This window comes from Merops nubicus, unplaced genomic scaffold, assembly GCF_000691845.1.
Source record: "Merops nubicus isolate BGI_N331 unplaced genomic scaffold, ASM69184v1 scaffold1510, whole genome shotgun sequence".
Classification (NCBI taxonomy): domain Eukaryota; kingdom Metazoa; phylum Chordata; class Aves; order Coraciiformes; family Meropidae; genus Merops; species Merops nubicus.
Window position 1 is genome coordinate 153,390 of NW_008580677.1, and position 25,153 is coordinate 178,542.

Here is a 25,153-nt window from a genome sequence, read left to right on the forward strand (position 1 = left end):
ACACATGTGCTGATTTCTTCTCTGTGGAAAGATGACAAAGATTATTTCTAAGAATCCATTAAATAAGTGGCTGCGTAGGTGGAGACTGTTGAATGGTTGACAGTAAAGTATAAAGAAAGAGAAGCAACACGTCTTTACCCCATTCTCAAAGGGGTTCATGCCTGTAGCTGAAATATTCAAGATTTTATTGGAAAAAAAATAATCAGTAGCTTAAGTCCACAAGCTTACCTTCACACTGATCTCCTGTAGATGATAATGCGTAGCCTTGGCTACAAATACATCTGAAAGATCCTTCTGTGTTCCTGCAGCGTCCATTTGTACAGAGTGATCGGTGCCGGCATTCATCTATATCTGTAGTAGAAGAGACAGTGAAAATACCAATTACTAACAAAGTGGTGCAATAATCAGTTCTAAACAAAACAGCAAAGCAGAGGGTAAATATCCAGTACTGCTTCTCTTGATCTTATTTATTAACAAATGCAGACAGTTAATATAATGCAAAAAAAGATATGAAAATGCAGATTGGATGTTTGCCTTGAGATGACTGCATTCAGCATTCTCTCCTGCGGTGTCAATATATCCCTCAGCGCACAAGTGGGTGCACGCAGACACACGCAAATACACACACACACGCTGCTTGAGAGCTGCTTTTGTTTCTTTCCTATCTGCCAAAGGTAACAAGCCAGCAGCTCCAGTGATTCAGCAAAACCAACAACATACTTTCCAGCAGGATCACCACCATTTAACAAGGTGTGGTTTTCACATGCACACGGACAGGCTGTTCCCCTCTAAGTTGTACCTTCAGGCTCCTTTAAATACTTGCCTTGTAACAGTACTACTCCTCTAAGTAATGAAAAAGGTCTCTTTGCTTCCACAATCACTGCTAATCCCTCAGCGCTTCAGTTCTCATAAACTGGGGTCAGCCTGGGTTAACAGATGGACTTGAACACCAAATTTAAATTTTCCTATGAAACCCTCAAAATATTGGGGGGGAGTGGCACTTTGAATTCAGAATACAGCACATATCTTGTTTGAGCTCATAAACCTATTTTCCCCCCCTTATTTATAAAATACTTGTTAAGGAACAGTAATTAAATTGATATGGTAGGTTCTTAGTCACTTCTAGGATTTAAGCACAGCTGAATGTCTTTCTGAAAATATACTCCAATTCAAACAGGAGAAAGTTACTCAGTGAGGTTTTTTAGGTCTGTGTTATGGCTACAGCAGTCTGACCTCTTGAGTAATGGTCCCCTATGACCACAGAAGCTTTGAATTTAAGGATCACTGAAATCTGTGGGGCTGCATGAAGCATCTGGGCACATGTACAGGTCCTTACTTTAGAAGGGTGCACATTAAGAAGAACAGTCTGCACATGCCAGCTCAGTTTGGCAAGGGCCCTTTTCCATGAAAGGCTCAGAGGAAGCAGTCAAACTTTGTCTACATACTTTCCCCAAGACCAGTCTGCTGTGTGTCCTGGACAGCATATTTAATTCACTCAAGACACTTAACTTACACTGATGTTTCGTTTCAAACTTCCTGTCAAATTTACATGAACTATCATTTAGTTTTACTGGATTATTTTTAGCAGTCTGGAAGTGTTTGGTGCTATACACAGACACTTAGGGAAAAGAAAAACAAAACAAAACAAACAAAAAACCCCAAACAGACAAAACAAAAACAAACAAAAAAACACCAAAACATCTGACAAGAACTGTTCGGGTTTGTGTGCTTCCAGAGCTTGGAGCCATTCTCTTCAATTTCCACCTTTGGAGAGAGGTTTCAACACATCTTCTCTCCCTAAGGATAGAGATAGTCATACCTCCTGTACACACTCTACATTGTCTCTCAGACTACTCTGCTCTGATTTCAGACCTATTTCGTTCCACTGGAGCAGTCCTGATGGGAATTTTAGATGTAGCAGGAATGTAGAACCTGACACTTTGTAGGTACAGGTACTGTTCTAAGAAATATGACACCAAACTCTCTCTCTACTCAATGTACTACTTGAAATGCAGTGACACCATCGCAGGCATCACCTTATTGTTAACTGACACTGCTATGTTCCAAGAGGGTGCCACCCTGATTTTTTTGTTTGTTTGTTTGTTTTTTTTGATTGCACTCACCAACATGAAAGTAAAAAAGATAGAAAGAAAATCACAGAAATGCCACAGATTTTACAGAAATTCCAATGTAACGATATAAATATTACTACATGTTCTTGATTTGTAACATATGTCAAAATCCACAATGTAACCATGAAAGCCATAAAATGGAAATACTTCTTAGACTTTTGTTTATTTAGTTTCAGTGTTGTATGTTTGTTGTCTCTCCATTAGGAATACTATCAGAAGAAAAATATTATCTAAGAGGCAAATGCAGTCTTCTGAATTGTAATCATATGCTTTCCTACCTTCACACTGATTCTCTGATGCAGAGAGTTTGAAACCTTGGCCACAAATACACCTGAAAGACCCCTCCATATTTTCACATCGTCCATTTGTACAGAGATTGCCATACTGACATTCATCTATATCTGTGAATACAAAGAAAGCATAAGTGTACAATTGAGTATGACCATCTTTCAGTTCATCTTGAGAATTTATTCAAAGCCTGACATAAGCATGGTTATATAATTAGTTTGCCTGCATACTTTGACCATGACAACTGTCCATCAATTCTAATTTTAAAAAAGGATTTGAACCTGAGCTCCCCTGTACTCAAACACCCAACTATACTCAGAGTCCATGTGACTAAAGCAATGTTTTCCTCCTAATGCTGCAGGGACTACAGTTTAGGCTAACAAACCTTTTTTCTTAATTTTATTATCTTTTTTGTTTAAATAGGTGTTGCACTATGAACTGTGTCCAAAACATCTTTACCTGAGTAAGATTATTTTGCCCATAATTCTCCCACAGTAGCTTAAACCAGTGCAGCTTTAGTATAGAGAAGAGGTCAGCAAGTGCTGGGCACGTTCATTCTTGCATTACACACATCTACTGTTCAGATATGACCTGTGATAAAAGCACCAGCAGCCAGCAGTACCCTGTAACCATTAGCACTAATCCTCCTGCCATTGCAAGGAACAGTCCAGAACAACAGACACAACTCATGCTGGCAAGTTTGGGTTAGAAGTTGTTCTCTCTGAAACCATTTTAAGAACATGTGCTCTGGTCAGAATCCCTGGACCTGCTGCCTCTGCTTGTTCACCTGGAGCTTACCCACCAATGCAAAGGAACAGGCAGGTCCCCTTGGGAGCTGGAACAGATGTCGAACACAATTTCTGCTGTTGAGTTTTGCCCATTTTTTAAAGCTAGGTCAATTGATGTACAGGATTTAGAGGACTTCTCCAGTGCATAAGTTTACTATACGAAACACATGCATATGTCAGACCTTCTTAGACAATACTATCATTGTTATTATTATATTTCATTTTCGTTTAGTTATTAAACTGTTCTCATCTTAATCCATGAGTTTGTTTGTTTTTTTTTTTTTTTTTCCCCTCCAATTCTCCTCCCCACCCCACTGGGAGGAGGGAGGAGTCAGCAAACACCTGCAGAGTATTCAGTAGCTGGCTGTGGTTAAACCACGACAACCTACTTTCATCATTCTCTGAAAGAAGGGTATTAACGAGATAAGCCACTCTCTCTAGACAACATGAAAATTGCTGTTTTCCTATTTAAGAATAATTTTCAAGAATTTCTTCCAAACACAATTTGTATAAATCAAAGAAAAAAGCAAACACAGAAATAAATCTTCTGTTATAAACCCAGAATTCATTCAGTATTCTAAAATAATCAGTATTATATTTTTTCTAGAAGTGGTTTTCACTTAAAAAAATAAAGAGGTTAATTTTCAAATTATATTTATTTATTTTGAGGATGGAGTTAACCGCAAGCAGGTGTCCCTGTTTATATGGCAAAAGCTGTATTCTTTAGCTTCACTGATGCAGAAAAAGAATTATATCTTATTTGTTTTTATGTGCCTGAAATCATATTACTCCCAATTTTCCTGTCATTTGCCACCACAAAGCACACAAAATCTGTCAACACAAAAGAGCAAAACTGCTGATTATTTGAGTAGCACATGGAAAGCTGGAAAAAGATTAGTGGTCTTTAAACTATCATTGCAGCCCTTACTAGCTATTGTGAATATCTGCAGTAATTACCATTCAGGGCTCTTTTCAAGTTCTTTACAAGTTATAGAAGCTGATTCTGACAAAACCCATCTCCCCCAGACACAGAAGAAATCATCATTATTATCCATATTTCAAGTGACCTACAATTCTTGCATTCTCACTTGAGCCTCTAACTCCGTAAGCAAGATGCTCTGTTGCAGCCTGGCCAAAATAGCCAAGTGTCGTCCTCCTGAGAGGACAGCACAGATCCACTTAGATCTGTGTAGATCTACTGTCATTTTTCATTTTGTGATTTGAATGTGCAAATTTGGAAAGAGAGAAAGATGGGGGGAAAAAAAAAAAAATCACTGATTCAAGTAAACTTAAAAAAAAAAAAAAAAGCCCCTGAATGACACAAATTCATTGAGGGATGTGGGACAGTAGCAATTTCAAGACAATGAGGATGCAGAGTATGTAGCTCCTGTTTTTCATTTCTTCAGCATGCATCTCATATCAGACATTCCCACCTAAACTGCAATTAAATGTATTCCATGTAAGTTTGAATTGAACTGATTGATTTGACTTTATTAAACCACAGCACCTATGCTCTTGGCTTTAATCCTAGAAATTACAGTATCAATACCACCAAAGAACTGCAGAAGTTACACGAGACTTTCTAGGGCATAAAGGGCAGGCAGAGGAATGAGGTGAGGTTCCAAAAAGAAAAAAAAAACAAGCACTGGGGAAAACAAGCAGAGCTGCAGCTGACCTTAACTAACAGCAGACAGAAATGAATTTATGGAACAATGGACTCAAATGCCCTTCACAGATAACTTGGGAAATACTTTCCTTTCTAGTGTATTTAAATTGTACCATATTGCAAAGCTACAAATTTAAGACAAACTGTCTGCATTACACTTTCTAAAATGTGTATGGCTCATCTCCAACATGATGTAAGTCTAGGATAAACAGAAAAAGAAGACTGATCATATCGCTAATGACGTGAGATGTCTAGGCTTAGAACATTTCATAAAACAAAGGAAAAAAGGAAACTACATGTAGTAATCGAGGGAAAAAAAGTATCAGCAATTTGGAACCAAGACATCCCTTACACAATTTAGCTCTGAGCTGTTTGTAAATCTGAGCAGAGCAGTGAATTTTCTCTCGTTCATGCTCCTACTAACCAAGTTAACAAGAATGAAACAAGTGGAAGTTATGCCATGACATATTCAACCAGGCTATTTTCATAAATTGGTACAGAAATCAAGCTTGATTTCTTCATTATATACCGTGTCTGAGAACAAAGTAATTTAAAAAAAGCTTGTATTTTCAATTACTGTTGAATGAAATAGGGACCCAGGGCACAGTTCTGTCATTGGGTTGTAACTTTGACGCAATAGGAAATACAGCATCTCATAGCAAGAACTATAGCCAGAGATACAAAGAGTACAGAACATACCATGGCACTGTCCACTCCAGCCTCTGAATCCCACTCTGCAAGGAATGCACTGGTAAGAGCCAGGAGCATTAATGCACTGTGCATCTGGACAAGTAGCTGGCATCAGGCATTCATCAATGTCTTTGAAAGAGAAGGCAAAAGAAAATACTGGTCAAAGCTATAAGAGAGTACTGAACAATAAACCAATCTGATTATTCTGACTGTGCTTATGTTTACTAATACATTTGAAGAGTTGTGTATTTTGTCTGTTATAGACCCAGGATGGTCCAAGTTTATAACAGATTTGTACTAGTGAAAGGGCATCTCTGAGAAACACATTAGAACATAACACATGCAGCTGAACCTGAACTTCCATTTATACTGCAACTCTTTGGTAGGCTCTCCATAACACAGCAGATCAGATTTCTTGCTTAGATATGTAAGAATAACTTTGATTACATCACCTCTTTACCATACCAAAGTGTCCTGAAGTTCTTCCTATAGTCAATCTCAAGAGACCTTAGAAGTGCATTGCAACAACAATAAAATTGTAACTCTAGCTTCTCAAAACAAAGAGGAAATTGGTATTCTCCAGTGTTCTGCAGTTATGCAGCATATAAGTATTATGTGGACTATAAATTTAATTCTGTGAATGTTAATCAAAGCTGTTTACAGGGAGTAGGGAGTTAATTATGTCTGAAAGAAGGCACAAGCAACCCACACACCACTGAGACTGTTAATGCCTAGGGTGATAGAGGGGACTTGGACTTGTTGCATCAGGAAAGGCCCTGGTTTACCCATGACAAAACAAGAGACAGGTCCTGAAAAGTTCATGGATCTCATGTCCAGGCTCTGAGCATTTACCAAGAACTTGTTATCCTGTACCAAAGAAACCCAGAATACATGCAAGATATGCAATCTAAAAGAGACTGCATACAAAACTGACTTTTAAAGACAAGTTGCTGTCAAGTGACCAATGATCAGAAGATGCTGGAATTAAAATGGTGTAGGCAGCCTCATTCCAGTCTGCTCCAATATTTGAGCATAATTTTATAATAAGGTCTTTAGTTACATGATAATGATAATCTTTCCTACCAAATACCTGCTTCATGCACTGTACAGAACTAATAAAATAGTCAGTCACCTCTCAACTTAGCTTCCTAGGACCCTGTTACTTCCCTGCCCCAAGCCTAGTGGTTGTGACTTCTGCAGTTAAGAACAACTATTCCAGCACAGATGGTAGAGAGGCAATAAACTCCTAATATTGTGAATAAGCAGAAAGGAAAGTAGCCTCCAATACTTATAATTAAACTGGACAATGCTGCAACCTTCAAAGGTTAAATATCCCAGCTCCAAACAGCAAACTGGATGTGGACAAATCACATTTCTTCATAGAGTCATGATTGTCCAGCTGAGAATACTTTCTCAAAAAAAAACAACAGGCCTCTTCAGCTGCTATGATGTGGAGCTGCAAACATTTATCAGTGAAACTGCTGTGAGACATTAAATTAACAAAAAACAAAAAAAAAATCCACTTCTGCCGAAACTTGTTCTCAGAACTGCCTGGACTGTATCTGTCCTCAAATGAATGACATATTTGGCACAAAAATTTTCAGTCGAAATAGTCTAGATGCTGCAAAACTTAAGGAAATCACAAAAAGATTTGATAGGAATACTTAGTTGTATGCAGTGATGTTCAACTATGCACATAACACTGTTCTATATAAACAACAGACTTCAAAACAACAATATTGCAATAACTCTTTATGTTTCCTAGAGTAGGCCCATGACAGAGCTTGCATGAGTATAGCTTGAAGGCAGAATGAAGATAGGGTGAGGAAATGTAAGTGAACTGTGTGTATTGTGTGCAGCTTGGACGAGTCTTGTCTTTGTTTTGGAAGTGTGGAGGAGGTGGGAAGGAGTTATTTGTGGAATCTGGAATCTGTCAGTAGGGTGACTATAATGTGTAGGTGTAATGACATGGTGAAATGATTCCTTGAATGTGTCATTTCCTCGGTGTGATGGGTTTAGCGTAGGAGGGATTTTCCCTTAAGCAATGTTGTGGTTTGAGGCTTGGGGACAGGACAGGTGATCTTCTAGAACCCAGGAGGGTCCCGGGGAAAGCAGTTCATTCCCTCCCCTTCCTCTCCACGATCTTTAAAAGAGGTAGGAAGTGGGTGCTTCACTCTATTATGTTCTGGTTCCCTGTAAAAAGGGCTTCAGGGCAGGACCCACACGGAACAGAATTGTGTGCTTCCCCCCCCAGAGAGAGAGAGGCAGGCTTTGAACTGACTGGAAGTTAAACAAAAAATAAATATATTGTTTAACAGGGAACAGAAAGCAAAAAAAAGGGAAGTAAATATATATACAAGGATGGGAGGAATACAAAGTAAACCAGATATACAAACCCCAAATCTCAGATGGCTCAGGACTGCATGGAATGAGGCCCGCTGACCTCCAGCTCACCAGGAGCCAGAGCAGCAGGGCAGGGAGGGCCAGTACCCACTTCCTGCCTCTTTTAAAGAGTGTGGAGAGGAAGGGGAGGGAATAAACTGTTTGACACACCCCCCCCTCACCTCCCCAGGTCCTAGAAGATCACCTGTCCCATCCCCAAGCCTCAAACCACAACAAGCAACCTTAAATAGCTTTCAACACAGAATTTGGTTTCAGAAATTACATATTGTTAAGTTAAATGATACAGGGCTACCACCACAATACTTAAAATACAAGCTAATAAAAAAATTGACACACTGTGACATTCTGATTTCTAACCTATTTTAATCATATATTGCCTATTGACAGAGAAGATCTGGAAAACACAGAATGTGTGAAACATCTATTTATGTCTGAATAGAAAGAGGAATCTTTCAGCAATGCTCAGAGCAGCAAATATATCCACAGCAGCTTTTAGTTTCTTATTTGCTAGGCAATTGAACACAGTGATTTTATTCTTTCCTAGGAAACCTAGACAAAATCATGAAGAAAACTTCAAAACAAAATGGCTGCTTGTGGCTTTTAGTTCACTATTCAAGCTGAAAATGAAAAAATAAAAAAGAATGTGAAAAAAGGCAAAAAGATCACACTGAAAAATAATGTGGTTTTGAAGGTCAGATGTCCTAAAATCTCCTGCAACATGAAACAGCTGCTCTCTATATATCCAAAATTTTTAAAAGTCAACCTATCATTGCTACCTGTTATAATATAGGAATTTTTTTTTTTAAAGAAACTTGATAAAGTATGCAAGGAAGAACTAACAATGAAATTAACAGAAGGCAACTCATTAAAACAGCTGGTCTGAGATGGTTCTGTGCATAGTGGGGAACTACTCTGCAGCATTGTAAATCTAAATAATAAGAACTGAATTGTGGTTCCAGGCATCAAAGAACTGGCAAGACTGAAGAGCACTCAAAAAGGTTTCTTGTTTAAGACTGCAGCCTCTGAGAATTCTCCCTTTGCAGCTCAAGCAGCAGTGCTGAGCCTTTCCCGAACAGCAGGCAATGTTAATAATTCCAAACAGCAGTAAGATTTGGCATTGCTTTTGTGATATGAATAAATGGTAGCTTCACTTCATCATCCAGGACATATTGCAGATGTAACAAACAATGTCCTTTTGATCATTCTGCCATGTTCAGCTGGTGTACAGGGGGATGTTAACTGATCTGAAGGCAAATAACTAAAGGAAGTAGCTGTGAGAGGAATCCAGCAGTAAGATTAAGATAGAGAAATTGCCCATGGAAATAAGCATAGAGTAGGATGGGGAAAGGGAACTCTAAACCCAAATAGATATAAAACCACTGTGCCAAGACATTCCATCTGACATCAAACAACAGACGGAGATTGAAATTAATTAAAAGAAATACCAGATAGAAAAATACTAAGTTAAACATGGAAAAACGTGTTGAGCTATTTTGATATTTCCATCTCATGGCCAGACTTCTTCAAAAATAAAGAAACGGATGTGAAGCTTTCTGTGGACATCAGAAACAGCAGTAAATGTGAACAAATGGCTCATCCTACTGCAGTTGTTTGGCTTGGCAATCGTTACTGTGTTACTGCTGGTGACTAGTCCAAACTTACCTTCACATTCACCTCTCCTGTTCATTTGGTACCCACTGTCACAATATTCGCATCTGTATGAGCCAACAGTATTTATACAAAAGCCTTCCCCACAAATATGAGGTCTTGAACATTCATTAAAATCTGCAGATGAAAAAGAGAATAGAAACTTTGCTTCACCGGGAAATTACTGAATGCTTGCACCTCCTCTAAACTCTGCTTTAATTAACCCAAGTAACTTTGGATTTTTGAAGCTGTTTACACACCACAGACCTACAGATGTTCTTACTGAGCAGTTCCATCTTTTCCTCACTACTTGTAATTGCAGAGAGAATGAGATCTAGAAACAATCAGGCTGTAGGAGGAAGGCCAGCGAGCAGCCCTGTGGTTGCAAACACGTGTGTCACTGCCTGCATACTGTGCCCAAGGCAGCAGTGCTAACCTGAGGAAGATCACAGCCAGTTCAGGCTGTTCCTATTGCTCTGCAAAAATCCATGTCTGCTTGCAGCTATATTTAAAAATGTTTTGTTACAGCTGTTGGTGGTTGAAAAAGTTTTGGTTATTTTCCACCACAGAAGGTAAAACTTACTAAATGGTAATTTTCCTAAACAAGCATGATACTGAATAAATTCTTGTTTTTCAACAAATAATCATTTTGAAAAGTAGTAGAAGCTACTCAAATATTTTTTTCACCATTATATCTGGTGAGAAACAGTTAAAAATACTTCGAGACATCAGTCCAGCACTAATGACACTGAGGAAAAAAAACTGTAAAGGGGACTTCAGCGGGTTTCAGATAAGCTTTTTGATTCATTTTTACCATTGTTTTTTCTATAAAGAAGGCTAGTAATTACCAACGCAGTCAGTTCCATCTTCACTGGCCATGAATCCAGCTTGGCAAATACATAGGAAACTTCCTTCTGTATTTTCACAGCGTCCAAGGGAACAGAGATGGGGTGCCTGATTACACTCATTAATATCTATAAAAGAAATTGAAATATAAGACTATAGAATAACATACCTAGTTGTGATTCTTTTTGTTCACTCTATGCCGTGCTTTTGAAAAGACTGATTACTATTTGGAAAAGTATATGTCTTCCTATCCCTCAGAGCTGCCAAAAATACGCATTAAATAGTTCTGGTTGGAAAAAATGCTCTTTTTGGCTTAGATGATAAGAATATTGCATTGATCTGAAGCATGTGATGTGATTAATATTCACATCACTACACTGAAGGCAAGCTGAGCACAACCTGCAAGCACGGAACATTAACTGAATTTGGATGAAATGGAAAGATTTTAAGTTGCCATTTGGCTGTGTTTGCATGTAAATTTTTTTAAATACTGTAGTTGCACCTGATATCATTTCTATCAGTGTGAAGATACGAAACTTTTGGTAGCATGAAAAGTTGACAGTGTATAATCTGGCAACATCATACTCTAAACTCTTTCTGATCCAAGTCACAGAGGAACCAGCATACCCTGAATGAAGGAAAGATACTGACACAGCTGCTTCCAAATCTGAAACAGCTCATGTAGAGCCAGTCTGGGCTCTGCCTCATGTTTATCAGAGGCCTCCGTTCCAGAACTTGCTAGCATAGAAGGGGATGAAGACTTCATTTTGCAGACCTACTAATACACTTCTAGGATGTGTACAACATGCTTTCTCTTTCAGCAGAAGGTTGAAAGGAAAGATCTAACAAAATGACTGGCTTTAGACCAGCTACAGAGCAGGTAGCTTGGTAAATGACTCTGAGAAAGAGGCACTACTCCAGTTGTTTCTTCTCCAAACAGAAGCATATTTCTTCCTAGCAGTATGACAACTTTAGATACCTGTTATAAAGCTGAGAAGACATGGTCTGCCCAATCACTTCTTCTCCCATTTCACAACGGGAAACTCTTTCAATTTAATTAAATTCACGTTCAGTTCTGAGTAGCTGAAAGGCTGTATCAGAGACCAGCTGGCACATTCTATTTGACATATAAAAAAACAGTTTCTGTGTAGTTTGGAAACATTCAGTAGAGGAAGCAACTCCTCACTGCTCTGTAGCATATTTCCCCTGACCAGACTCCACATTTCAAGCATTTCACAGCATGGTTATTTCAGATTTTTGAAAGCGTCCATTCATACCAGAGCACTTTGTCTGCTGATCGTTCAGTTTGTACCCCTCGTAACAGATGCAAGTGTATCCCACAGGCAAATTAACACAGTGCCCTGCTCCACAGATATCAGGATTAACTGTACATTCGTTGATTTCTAAGCAAATGAAAAAAAAAATTCATGTTAAATCCTCCCACATAGTTCCATAAATGTACAATGTTCTGCAATCCAAGTAGAAAGATCAGGCCTGAAAACAACTTTAAATCAAGTTCGTAGGTCATGTCCCATCCAAAATCTATAAATGGGTACATAAAAAAATAAAGTAAAATATAAAAAACATTTATAAAATATTTACAATTATTAGTTTAAAATAATATTATATTAAAGTTATATTATTTTATAATGATTATAAAATATATTTATACTTTACATTTATAAAATACAAAATGATAATATAAAAATTTTGTGATTTAACCTTTACATAGAAAAGTAAGAAATTATCTAGTGTGTTTCTGATTATTTTTACAGAATACTCGTCTGTTAATGGCTTAGATGCATTGGTAAGCTAAGGAGATTCAGATATGGACAACATTGGATGCTAAACCCTTCCTGTACTTTTAGATATTCTCAAAGTACGTGTGCTACTGCAAAAAATATGAATGACCGTGTTTAGCTGCAATTCAAACTAAGGTTATACAGTAGCATGGAATTGTAACTCCCAAAAAAGCAGTTACCTTCTCTAAAGAATCACTTATCCAAATGAAATCTAAATGTAACCTATTTTAAAATAACTAAATATTAAGACACAGAATTAAAGCACTGAAAAACTTCTCAACTCTAACTGCATTTGGCTTTTTAAATCAAATTTAGGCTTTTGTCCTACAAATTTTCACTTGTACTTTATTGTCTCTTAAATATCTTAGCAACACTAGGAACTTTATCTTAACAACAGGCTGATTTGTCTATAGCATACTGCAATTTCTAGATCCACTCCTTATCCTGAGGAAAGAAAAAAAAACCAGCAGAACATGGAAAACTACCTTTTTTTTTTCCCCTGATACAAGTTCCCAGAGGGTAACTTTCTTTCCCCGTAAGGAAGCAAACTGCTGGCTGGCAGAAGGGGCACAGTCACAATACAGTGACTCCCAGATTCTGGTTTGACAATTATCATTACTAGAGCTTTCATACGAGATTGGTGAACTGTCATTATCGGTAATTGAAGGGGGAAGCTGAATGTTTACAGAAGGACAGGATACTTTCTCTACTCTTACAGTAAATTCAAGAGGATTTAACTGCAGACAGAATCACATTTCAAACAACTGGGTGATTTAGACCTTGCTCATGTTGTGTGCAACTCAAAATCCCATTCCTGCATGAAGGAAAGCCATCTTTGAATAGTGAATCTTTGATTAAAAGCATGTGCAAATTCTCCCTGTGAATGCAAACTGGGAAGTCTCTTGGTACACCTCGATATCTCTACCATATGAAATACTGCATCTTAAAGTATTTACCTGGACATTGCAATTACTTCAAAGCTGTGTTAATTTTGAGAGACTAGTCAACATGACATTGTAATGCTCATATATATATATACACATACTACATTCACCTATTTGTTTTCAAACTAACAGCAAGTGAAATTTCCAGGCCTTTGGGACCCGGCCATCACAGACAAGTTTCAGCTGTGACAGGAGCATTACCTGTACTTCTGTTATTTTCACTTCTTGACACGGGGATGTAGAAAAAGCAACTTTAACACATCAAAAAAGGAAGAAGCACAACTGTAAAAAGAACATTTCAAAACAGATCTAACAGGAATTCTTCAACTGTCTACAGACCTGACTTGTCTTCAAGAGGCCTTCAGTTCTGAACTTGGGTTGTAGATCACGAAACCTGAGGTGGACTTACTAATTTTTCCTGCTATCCTTTAGCTGCAGTCACAAAAATGGAGGGCCCTGTCCTAACTCTGTTGGCAGTACTCACATCACTGTGCTGTTCTCTCACCCAGAGTATTCCTTTCTGTTCTACAGCTATACTCTCTTTGCTATTATAATCAGAAGTAGCATGGAACAAGTTATAGTGTCAGGAACTCTCAGTCATTTCTTAATTTATTTTAGTTCTAAACCAAAATACAATACCTGTAACTTGAGTAGGTGCAATTACTTGACTTGCACTCGAAGTAGAGACTTCAGGAGCAACTTCAACAGGCAGAGGAGGAGATGTTTTCTCAATCACTACTGTGTGACATGGAATTGAAATCAATCACATCCAAAAAAAAAAAAAACCCTTAAAGCATTAAAAAAAAAAATCCCTTAAAGAATTCACACATGATAGGAGCGAGCCAGACACTATGGAGCTTTTCATTAGTTTATTGCACTTAGATCTGGAGTAAAATAATAGCTGAGTTTTCCATCATTCTACTATTTGTGAAAAAGTCTGAGGTGCTAAAGAAAGCAAGCACAATAGTAAAACTTTTTCAGTGAAAGTTACGAGTAAATCTACAAGCAGGAACAGTAAAGTTTCCTTTTCAAAGGGATACAAGGCCTCAAGCCTGCTGTCATTAAAATTCTCATGTACATCATCAAGGATATCACTTTTGCCTAAAATATGTCTTTGCCTTCTTAACAATTCTACCAGCCAATGATAATCTCTCAATTCTCCCCACTTCAGCTTCCACAGTGTTCCCCCTTCCCCCCATTTCTGTATTCTGCTCATGGAAAAATTACTTGTGAAGATGCCATGGATTTTTCATTAACCTCTGTTACAATTGCCACCTTCCCATTCTCTGAAGAATTGTAAGAACTCTCCCACACAAGACAAGTCAAAACAAATTACCTGGAAACTGTGGATGCAGGTTAATTGTTGAAATTCCAGGAGAAAGCTGAGGCTGCCCAGGCTCTAGATTAGGCTGCTTTTCTTGATCAAGTGAAGCTAATTCCTAAAAGAATGATTAAAAACTTACATTCTGAAAAAATTCTCTTAATTCAGCTATCATTACAACCCAAAAAATCCCTACTTGAGAAACTGCTAACATTCTCACGAGTGGCTTTTGATTGCATATTATTAATTACCACCAATTTAAGCCTGAAAGAACTTGGAATACTATGTTTACAGAATGGGATACAATTTAACATTGAATTTATTTGCAGCAGCCATTTAATGGAGCTTCTAATTGAACCTTTGGCTTTGTCCCTCCATAGCTCTCCTAACCTCTGGTCTTTAATTCCTTATCAGTAGTATTTAACTGCAGTTCAGCATCACACAAAAGTATAGAGTCACATATGTCTCTAAGTCTTTGAACACTGTGAAAGGTTCTCTCTTAGCTATTGCATTTAATCTTATTTTCATAGAAGTGTTAGATGCTTGTAAGTCTTTAGGGCAATGAAATGAAGCACAACTGCAACAAGTCAAAACAAATCTTATCTTATGCCTAGAGAACCTGGAGCCTCCAGAACAGGAGACTTAACACAGACACACACCTACTCTTCTTAAAAAAGCTAGGAAACTAACTTGGGCATTAATAGAAGCTTCTTAAGCAGGTGTCACAAATGCTTCATACTGTTTCTCTGCAATTTGTTTTCCCTAGCTTTCAGTATCTGTGACTCTCCTCCATACTGTCTGAAGAGGATACTTCAGTATCCTCTTCTTCACAGGTTCCAGAATGAGATAGAAGACTATAGTACTAGACCATCCACCAAAGCCCTAAAGAGAGGGTGAAACAATATCTTTCCTGCCTGTTGTTGAATATAATAATATATATGAGCTCTTTTTGACTCAGGGTTAGCACTGTAAGTTTACAGAGAGTTGTTCGTTCCTCATAAATCCTAAGTCTTATTCAGAGTTATCATATCACAACTCATACACATGGTCTGCATTCTAATTACTAGACAAATCACATCATGTTTTACCTGATCAGGAGCTGCAGTTGCCACTAAAACCAGAAAGAAAAAGGAAAATGAATCAGTCTTCACAAAATATTTACCTACACATTCTATTTAAAACTGCTCGTGCACTTTAAAGTAGTTGTTGCCATCAGAGAAAAAATTTCAGGCTCCAACCTCATTCCAAAATGGTGCAAACCTGAAGTATGTTCCGAAAGCAAGCATAAAAACTAACCTGGAATCAGAATAAGATTCTATACACTGAACAGTGCTTATAAATATTTAATTAGTATTCAGCTGCCACATAGGTTTCTGAACTGTTTCCTTCAAAACAATTAGAGAAAAATCACAGGTTAACTCATTGACTTAACTTTTAAAATTCCTTCCAGGGAATATCAATGTCTATAATTACTCTAAAGGTAAATTAATATCATAATGATACATAAGTAACCATTAACAAATCTGTAAGAATTTATTGTAAAAAGAAAAATAAACCAAGTTTTGAAATTTGTCTTTTCTTCAAGCAATCAAAAGTTGGTTTGTTTCTGTTTGTTTGTTTGTGTTTTTTTTTTTTTTTTTTCCTTCCACAAAAGTGACTTATTTTTCTGTGAAGGAGAGGTAGAAATTTCATGTAAGTTTTTATTTTACATTGCAGTTTGCCTATTTTGAATTTGTCTTTTACTCAAGGAAATCTATATGCTTCTGTAAACAACTGTAAGAATATTTTTCTTTTCATACTATAAGTTTTTGTTTTTTTTCAAAGAAATCACTCTTCTTGCTCTAGTTTCTTTAGTAGTACTAGGGAGGCTGATTATCAGAATGGAAAGAACTGACAGGAAAGTCTCAAAAATTCCAAATGCAAACCTATCAAAATATTGAATATACAATTCAAACGTGTATGTGTCATTACTGATTTAGAGTAAGCATGTTTTTAAAAGTTTTTTATTTTTCAAAAAAGTTCTCTTTTTCTCAAGATTATCTGTTTTATGGTTTTCTAGAACATGGCAATCTTTCTAAGTAATATTTTAACAAATAAGACACCACTTTTTTCCACTTTGTAACACAGAAAAGCCCAGAGGTTTATATGTGATTTTATAATCCAGCACAGTCCGTAAATATAGGTGAGTGGCTTATTCTTCCCTCTGGATTCAATTTCTTTTTGAAGCTCTCAATTTCTTTTTAAAAGCAAAACTAGAGAAGTGATTTTAAGTAGAAAGTAAGCCTATTGTTCAGAATTTTGCTAACTCAGCTGACTGAAACTCTTCCCAATCATGTCTCGCATCCAGATATGTAACTGCTACTTGAAAATAACCTGTTATATGCTCTGTATCACGAGAGAGCTCTTCAGCAATGTATTTCTTCTTGTCTAGAGTGAGTTCATGGCAAGTCTGCTGGCAATGTGTAATAGAGCTGCTTCTGCATTTATTTGCTTCTGTATTTGTCTTAGACTCAGGACAATTCTGGCTGTATAAGTTCTTAGAGGAGCATGCAGAAAATAAGGTCTGAGAAATATCTTGGAGGACTCAACTGATTGTTAAATAGCCCAGCAGAATGGGGTTGATCCAACGTGGTGACACTGAGGGAGTGCACAGGAGCAGGGCTGAGAGCAGGCCGTGTGAAGGGGATGCACACTCACATCAGGTGGTGCTTATCCACAGGAGCATATAGAAGGAAGATGATGAAAACCACTTAGCTTCTGCCACCCCAAACACTAGTAAATCAAAGCCTGAGTTGAGTCCTTTGTTATATATCATAGATTCACAAAAAGTCTTACAACAAATATCTACAATTTTTATCATAAAAAATTAATCAGATTAAAGCAGTCTGTCTGTCTCTGTGGTGTTCTCAGCATCTGGTAGGACCTATAGGTAAAGTTCCAGAAGTAGATACTGTAGTACAACAGACTCCACAACCTGGAAGGCTCTGCTGGGAGAAGCAACGCCTCTGTCCTGCACTGGACGCAGCTACTCCAACAAAGAAACATAACCATTGAAGACACATGCACAGAAATATAAAAAAGACTAAATTTTCCCACTCTCACCTTCTTGCACAGCCATCTCAGTCTCACTTTTCTGTGAGAAGGTCAGTGCCTCCACTGGCTCTTCCTTTGCTGGGAGAGGTGGAGGAGAAGTACCTTTAGCAACAGGCTGAGTAATCGGGGTCTTGCCAATGACAGGTGGCTGTACTCTAACTGCAGGGTGATGATATAGCTTGTTTCTGTGAGGGCCAGAAACCGTATAACCCATTCCACCAGGGCAGATTTCCTTAAAAGCAGCTAGATTTGGGATGGGAAAATATTCCTTTTAGGAGGCTAAAAGTGCAATATGTTGACATAGTGGAAAATATAATGACTACCGCTAATAAATTTAATCCCATATTGTAAGTACATTTTTACAAAAAACTACTTAAAGACAAGCTAAGCATTGCAGGCTAATATGGCTAAGCATTCTCTCAGAAGCATGTTCTGGCCGTTATTCCCACAAGGTTTCCACTCCAGTTTACCATCTTTCTTCAGTTATGATTAATCCTTCGGTATATCAAAATAATTTTTTTGTATTAATCTTTCTCAAACAGTATATCCCTTCCAAGTGGGAATTTAAATATGAAAATTGTGGTAATCATCTACATTGCATAAGCAATGAAGGTCACCATTTCTGCCCTACTCTTTTTGCACCAATGGAAGGAAAACAGCTCACCATCCCTGTACTAGAGGAGCAGAAGAATATCAACCAGTAACAACATTCATTCACAGGACTATATCAGAGGTCTCATACCAGCCCTGATCCAAATTCCACTGAATTGAATAAGTCTTTCCGCTGACCTCAGTGGGCTGCATAAAAACAAGATGGGGATCATAAAAAGCCAAATCACCACTGGAAGAGAGGGGAAATAATCTTGTTTATAAAGCTGCTACAGAAGAAGGTAATGAAAGTCAGGCAGCAGCACCTGCTCTGATCTCTGCAGCTGCTCTACATGACCATCAGGTTTTGCAGTCCTAGTGGAAGACTAGAATGAAAAAGAAATACAAATCAGCCTTCCTTCCCACCAAAGGTAATAGCTATGCTCCTGTCAGGGACAGGAAGACTTTCAGAACGAGTCAGGGCAGTGCTTCATTGTCCTCACTGCTCTGCGCAAAGCCATGTTGGGATGAAACATCAAAGATTTAGTCTCTTATATAGGCAATGTGATTTCTTACAGATTCTTCAGAGATGTGCAGAGTGGGGCATTGCTAAGTTCACAATTCTGCTTTGAACAATTTTGAAATTAATTAGTTTTGAAAATTAATTAGCATCTAAAATAAACCCACAAAATACTAGCGCTAGGTACTCCACAAATGAATTAATTAAATTATACATTAAATTGTAGGATGCATTAATTGCATACTGTGTTCTGATGGTGTCTTCGTAACAGAAAAGAGTCAACCTGATTAAGTTGAGTGGACTCAGAATGAAGAAACACCTTTTGCTGGGAAATGCTAATACCAAAACTTACACAGAAACACCCAACCAGGGCTGGGAATTCTGGTCAAAGGTGGAAGACAGAGAAAATTTGATGCCTGTCCCTTCAAATGCATACTCAGGATGTAGGTAATCTCTTTTCAGGTCACAGTCTCTCAAATGCAGAACAGAAATTTGATATTTATTCTACAACAGCTCTGATAAGTGCTCTTAATACCTGGTTACACAAAGGTGGCCTCTCTCAGTCTCACTTTGGGAGCTGGTCTACTTTGTACAAATATTTTAATAGCTATCAGAGAGAGAGAGATTGTGACTTTTTAATTCAATGACTCTTAACATGGGATGCTGCAGTAAATACATTACCCCTTTCTGGAGTATCTCAGTTTCACATATTTTTCATAGAAAACTCTGAAAGATTATGAATTTAACCTGTTATAGAAAGGAACATATTTTTAAATCATGAAAGTTACTACGGAATGGGAAAAGCGATTCCACAAAGCTCATCAGAATTTTCTACTCATAGATTTTTCTCTCTGAAGTATTTTCATTAAGAAAAAAATCAGTAAAATAACTAATTCTACAAAATATTCAATGATGTATTTTTAATAACCAAAGAGTTGTCAACAAAACAATATATTCTCTGCTCCAGAATACACATAACTGGGCATAAAGCCTCATGCAATATTCTCATAGATGTAAAGCATTTAAATAGGAAGTAATCTGATGAGATTATATTTTTTCTCCAACAAAAGGTCACAGAAATATTACTTATCTGAAAGTGAACTGCATTTTTAAAATCCTAACCAGTGATCTAGCAAACCAGTGGTCATGCAGGAAATCATGACCATGATTTCCTTTAAAAATCAATTGAAATGCTCAAAAATGTTGGTCACTCCAATTTTTGTAAGGCCACCTTAAAAAAGTAAGGAATCTGCTGCTCTGACTCTGATGGTAGCTGTGGATTTCCCAAGGTAGCTAGCTAAGGTATTCTCAAAATTTGAGTCTTTATATATAAAATACTTGAGAGAAATATGTGACCTGTATCAGAACACTGAAACCTGTAGCAGCAACTTCAGTAAGAACACTGGATTACCACTACAAATACCTGTGCTAAAATACTGATCAGGCTGGACATTGTGTATGTTACAATAAGTAGTGATATTTTTTAAAAAAAAAAAAAATTAATTTGACCACACCTTTGGACAAAAAAATAATATTCAACAGATTTTGAATAAAAATTCCAACTTTGGCCATTTACATTACAAGCAAAATTTGGGAATAGGAAGTACTCAAAAGTAGCATCTGTAATGTGAATATCTTGATTTATGAGCAGCCTAAATGAGGGTGGTGACCAACCAAGCTGGTATTTTCCAAGCCCTTACATATTTTAAAATGAGCAGGACTCCAAGTCAACACCTCAATTATAAGTGAGCTTTATGTATTGAGTAATGAAATGTTTAAGTGAAAGGTGGAAAGAAATGTTTAACTACCAGCTTACTGTTAAGAAGGCAACGCCATACTTAGCACTTTCCTCAAAATGGATGCTAAAAATAAGATGGAAGGTTAGAAAGCAGAGCTACTCCCATACATATCCCAACTGTAATGTAAACTACAATGCATGGCATTCTGTAACCTAATTCTGAAAAGCTGCCCCCTTTCACCAGTGGCTTTAAGAACTGAAGAGAATCAGATTTTGTGTTAATTTGCCTGTATCTACAGTCAGAATATAAGGTACAATAGATTTATCTGCATGTGATAAAGAATCAAAGTTCAAGGACCTATTGTGAGATGCAAATGCTGTTAATCTGTAATTCCATCACAATATATCAAGGATTACTCCTTTGTTTAAATCACAAATCCCTATGAACAAGGCTACTACATATGTGACTACTATCATGTAGACAACTCATAATTTACTGATGGATACTTCCTGTTTAAAATTTTTTTTTTTTTGTTTTTTTTTTTAAAGCATGCATAACATACAGTATGGGGGCAAGAGCCTGTATTTTCAATCGTCAGTTCTTACCTGTTCCTGGAAGAGGACACTTCTCACAGTGTGGGCCCCAGGCTTTGCCAACACTGCAACAGCAAAGCTGCTTGCTGAGCTGAACAGAGAGAGGATGCATGCATTGCTTTCCTGCACTAACAAACCGGTAGCAGGGCCCTTTCTCTTCAGCAACAATAGGATTATCAGCTGCAATAAAAGTGGAAGAGAGGATGGTACTGTTCACATAAAAAGCAAAAGAGAGGACCACCACTAGATTTCCAACACCAGTTAAATAGATGTTTGAAATAAAACTTCTGCAGATGGTAATATTAATCCATCTCAAAACACAATCACAACATAAAAGAAAATTCTTATTTTGCATCAAACGTTCCTGAACTCCAACTCATCCTCGAACAAGGCTAGAAAGTATTTTAAGGGGAATAAAGAAAAAATAATTCCAAACCAGCAGTTGCCATATTGCTACAATAAAGAGAATCAGCTTTCTCACTTGTACATTGCTGAAGTCCAACTGCTGAACACTAACATAAATCACTGTCAATATACAATTGTGTCAAGCTACATAGCCACTGGAACATTTAGCTATATGTAGACTACATAAATAAGACTACAAAAGGATTAAGCATCATACATGATACTTTTTTAATAAAAGAGACAATTGCATATTTACAGTTTAAGCTTAGTTTAAATGTGGAAGAGCCAAAGGCCATAAGCTATGACTAGTATGAGCTAACAAGAAACAAAGATCCAAGCAGCTTTCTAATGCATCTGCATTAACATACAGTTAACAGATCTAGCTAATATGTTCACTTAAAAAATACAAAGACCAGCTGACTTTCAACATGAAATAAAAGCAAAAGTAAAAACCAAGTCCCTTTTCATGGTCTTAAACTGAAAAGCAATAAGAAATTATTCAAAATAGTGAAAAACTTTCTCAGAAATAGTGTGTCATGAATGACTAGCATGAGACTATTATGTTGAAAAAATGGAAGAATTCACCTATGGCTCTAGATTATATTTTATAAACCCAAAGATAACTCAGATAAGGAGGTTATGAATGAGACATGTTTCACTTGCAAATACTCTCCTCCCCTAAGAAGAGAATTTTGTTGTTCTCTATGCCTTCTTTTCTTCTTGCAAAGATAGTTGATTTCAAACCACAGCAAACCTGATTAACAGAGGAAAACATTTGCATTCGTGCTGTTCACAACTTTCTTTCTCCTAATTCTTTCTTAATTTTTAATCCTTCTTAAGGAGAATGTGCCAAAAATCATCCTGGGCTGAATGCTCAGTAATGGAAACTACCCAGGTAAAGCTGCATAGGTAAAAGAGAGGAGGGCAGGAGACAGATTTTGTCTGGGGAACTAGCAGAGAGAGGGGGGGGGGAAAGTGGGAAGAAAAACTCTAGACTGGTGAGAGAAACAGTGTATGATGAGGCTTGAAGTAATCTTGAAGCTTTTGCAACTAGAAAACCAGAAGATGGTAAGGACAGACACTGATGGAGACCAAGGCTTCCAGGACAAAGAGACAGAAATGAGGCATGATCACTGAGACTGACTAAACAAAGTGAGCCAAGAGTAGAAGGGGACACTGAAAAAAAATAACCAGGGACAGTTTAGAAAAGTTAGGACTAGTCAAATAAATCCTCATATAAAGTGCAACTAAGTAGCTACTTTGATAATTTGATGAGCACTATTACTTACCTACACATCTTGAAAGGGTAGGATCTGGCACAAATCCCATTTTGCAGGTGCATCTGTAGCTGCCCATGGTATTCAAGCACTCACCATTAGGGCACACTCCCTGTAACTGACACTCATTGATATCTGTTGGAAAATTGAAAATAATCAGATACTTAGCTATGTATTAATAGTCTCCTTTCTTCAAAAGTTATCTTTTTAAAAATACATTAAAGAAGTTATCTTTTTTAAATAAAAGGAGAACTGTTACAAGTTTAACCCTACAATAACACTTTTCCCCATACTGACATAATTTGATTTATAACCTTTTAAAGTACTGCTGAGGAGATAACAGAAAAACAATTACCTTTGTACATCATTCTTAAGTACTTTGAATTAAAAAGCAAATACACTTTCACTGGCTTATCAACCCCTCTTTTCCTGACTAGGTGCTGGCTTGAGCAGGTAAACACAACTCACAAGAATACTCTTGGAGATAAGTTTTAAATGACGCAATATATTTTATGCAGGATAGAATAGTGCTTGACATTTAATACAGTTTTTATTAGTATTTGTCAGAATGGAATACTACTTGACACATTTAATACAGTTTTTATTAGTATTTGTATTCAACAGTGCCTAAAGGTTCATTGTGCTGGAAGAAGCACAATGCAAAAATACCATCTCTAGCTTAAAGAGCTTACCATCTTAAGAGCAAGAATGTGCTTCAGGAAGCACAGAACATATGTGATGGGGGGCAAAAAGGATTGCATCTGTATGAACACAACTTCATAAGGATCAACAACTGCTTTGATAAAATTTGATCTTACTAGGTTACCTGCATCAGTGTCCCTTTCAAGGTCCCACAGAAATATTCTCCCATGCTCCAAGCATTGGGTCTCAGGTCTTTACCACACTTAGGGTCATATCTCTAATTCACTTACTCTTAGGATAGGACCGGTCCGACAACCATCTGGACACCACCTGTAACTGAGTCAGCCAAACTAGGATTTTATTTCAGGAGACAGTAACAGTGTGGCTTGCATTGATAATCAAAACCTTAAAGTAATAAAAAAAATACCTCTCTCCCAACCTATAATTGCCTCTGTCATAAACTGTCATGTCTCCTCTTTCAGAAATATAGAGACAGCACATTGAGATAGACCTATTTCAAAATGTTTACATGCATTATTTCTACTAAAGAATTTTCCTCCCTATAGCTAACCTAGAAAAAAATGCCTACCTTGCTAGGGAAACACGGTATAAGTAGAAGCCAGATATTCCAGCTACCTCCTTGGAAAACAAGTAGTAGTACTCATTTTATCTAAAATATATTTATTATCTTTCCTCTTACTTTTTATAAAACCTTCACCATTTTGTTTGAACTCATTGTATGTTGCTGCCTGATTCAACACAATTAATGAAGGTAAGAAGTTGAACATCTGAAATGTAACAGATGTGCTGGAAGCCTACAGAAATAATCTTTTATGTTCCTATCACCTTCTTAATTTTTCCTTGCAATTTTGGCTACTTGTTCCACTACACAGGAGTGAATGACTTACACTCCCAGCACAAGAGACTAGCAGTTGCCATGTCAGCTGCAATTTTTTCCAAGTATTTAGTGTTGAGCATATCCCTCTGCTTTCCCAATCCTATACCTAATCCAGTATCTTGACACCACCTGGATCAACTTCACCCCTATGCACTTAGCCACACATGACAATGAGCGATAATTTATATCCTAGAACTCTGGATGAAAGGTGATGGAAACCACATGAATTACAAAGGATCAGCTCTGCCTCAAAGGAATTTTCAAGTGAAATTCCCAGACAATATGACCTTCTGACCTCAGTGGGAGCGGACTATTTAAAAATGAGAACGGTATAAGGAAGCAGCACAAATACCTGTTAAAAAACTCACCTACAGCAGTCTACCTTTTGATTCACTCAATCTTTGAGCAGGAAGACATTCCATATAAGGATTGCACTAATACAGAATATTTAATAAGATAGACTTGGTCTGATACACTTGAAAAATTTTTGTACCGATTCTTCAATTGCTTAGACTGGCTAGGTTCTTTCTTCTGCCCTGAAATCTCAAAGTATGGCTGAAGGCATCTACAGAGTGCCAACTCATCTCTAAGGGACGATCGTCATTGGTTCACTATCATTATCTTGTGTTACTACAGTGAGAAATGAACTTAAATCATAACAGCTAGAAAAGCAGAGACATGACTGAAACATCCCTAAACAGAAACATATTGATACTGTTGTAAAATTGGAAGGAAAGGACATATTGCTAACCCTTCACTTTCAAACATCAGGTTCAACAAGGAACATCATGGAAGAGAAGACTATGAAATACCTAGAAGCTCAAAGGAAATAATGGAATGCTCAACAATCCACTATCCGTTTTTGTACTTG

General features: G+C 37.3%; 1 protein-coding gene across 1 annotated transcript in view; it reads right to left on the reverse strand.

Moving 5' to 3' along the window:
• Positions 1–25,153, reverse strand: part of LTBP1 (latent transforming growth factor beta binding protein 1) — a gene marked incomplete at its 5' end in the record, with an annotated part of 90,573 nt that overhangs the window by 48,316 nt on the left and 17,104 nt on the right. Inside the window, 12 exons of the mRNA XM_008948940.1 lie at positions 229–351; positions 2,411–2,533; positions 5,574–5,693; positions 9,630–9,752; positions 10,463–10,588; positions 11,738–11,863; positions 13,846–13,944; positions 14,543–14,645; positions 15,616–15,638; positions 17,630–17,863; positions 21,073–21,240; positions 22,755–22,877. Coding sequence (XP_008947188.1) covers positions 229–351; positions 2,411–2,533; positions 5,574–5,693; positions 9,630–9,752; positions 10,463–10,588; positions 11,738–11,863; positions 13,846–13,944; positions 14,543–14,645; positions 15,616–15,638; positions 17,630–17,863; positions 21,073–21,240; positions 22,755–22,877 — 1,491 coding nt within the window. The remainder of the gene's footprint in view (positions 1–228; positions 352–2,410; positions 2,534–5,573; positions 5,694–9,629; positions 9,753–10,462; positions 10,589–11,737; positions 11,864–13,845; positions 13,945–14,542; positions 14,646–15,615; positions 15,639–17,629; positions 17,864–21,072; positions 21,241–22,754; positions 22,878–25,153) is intronic.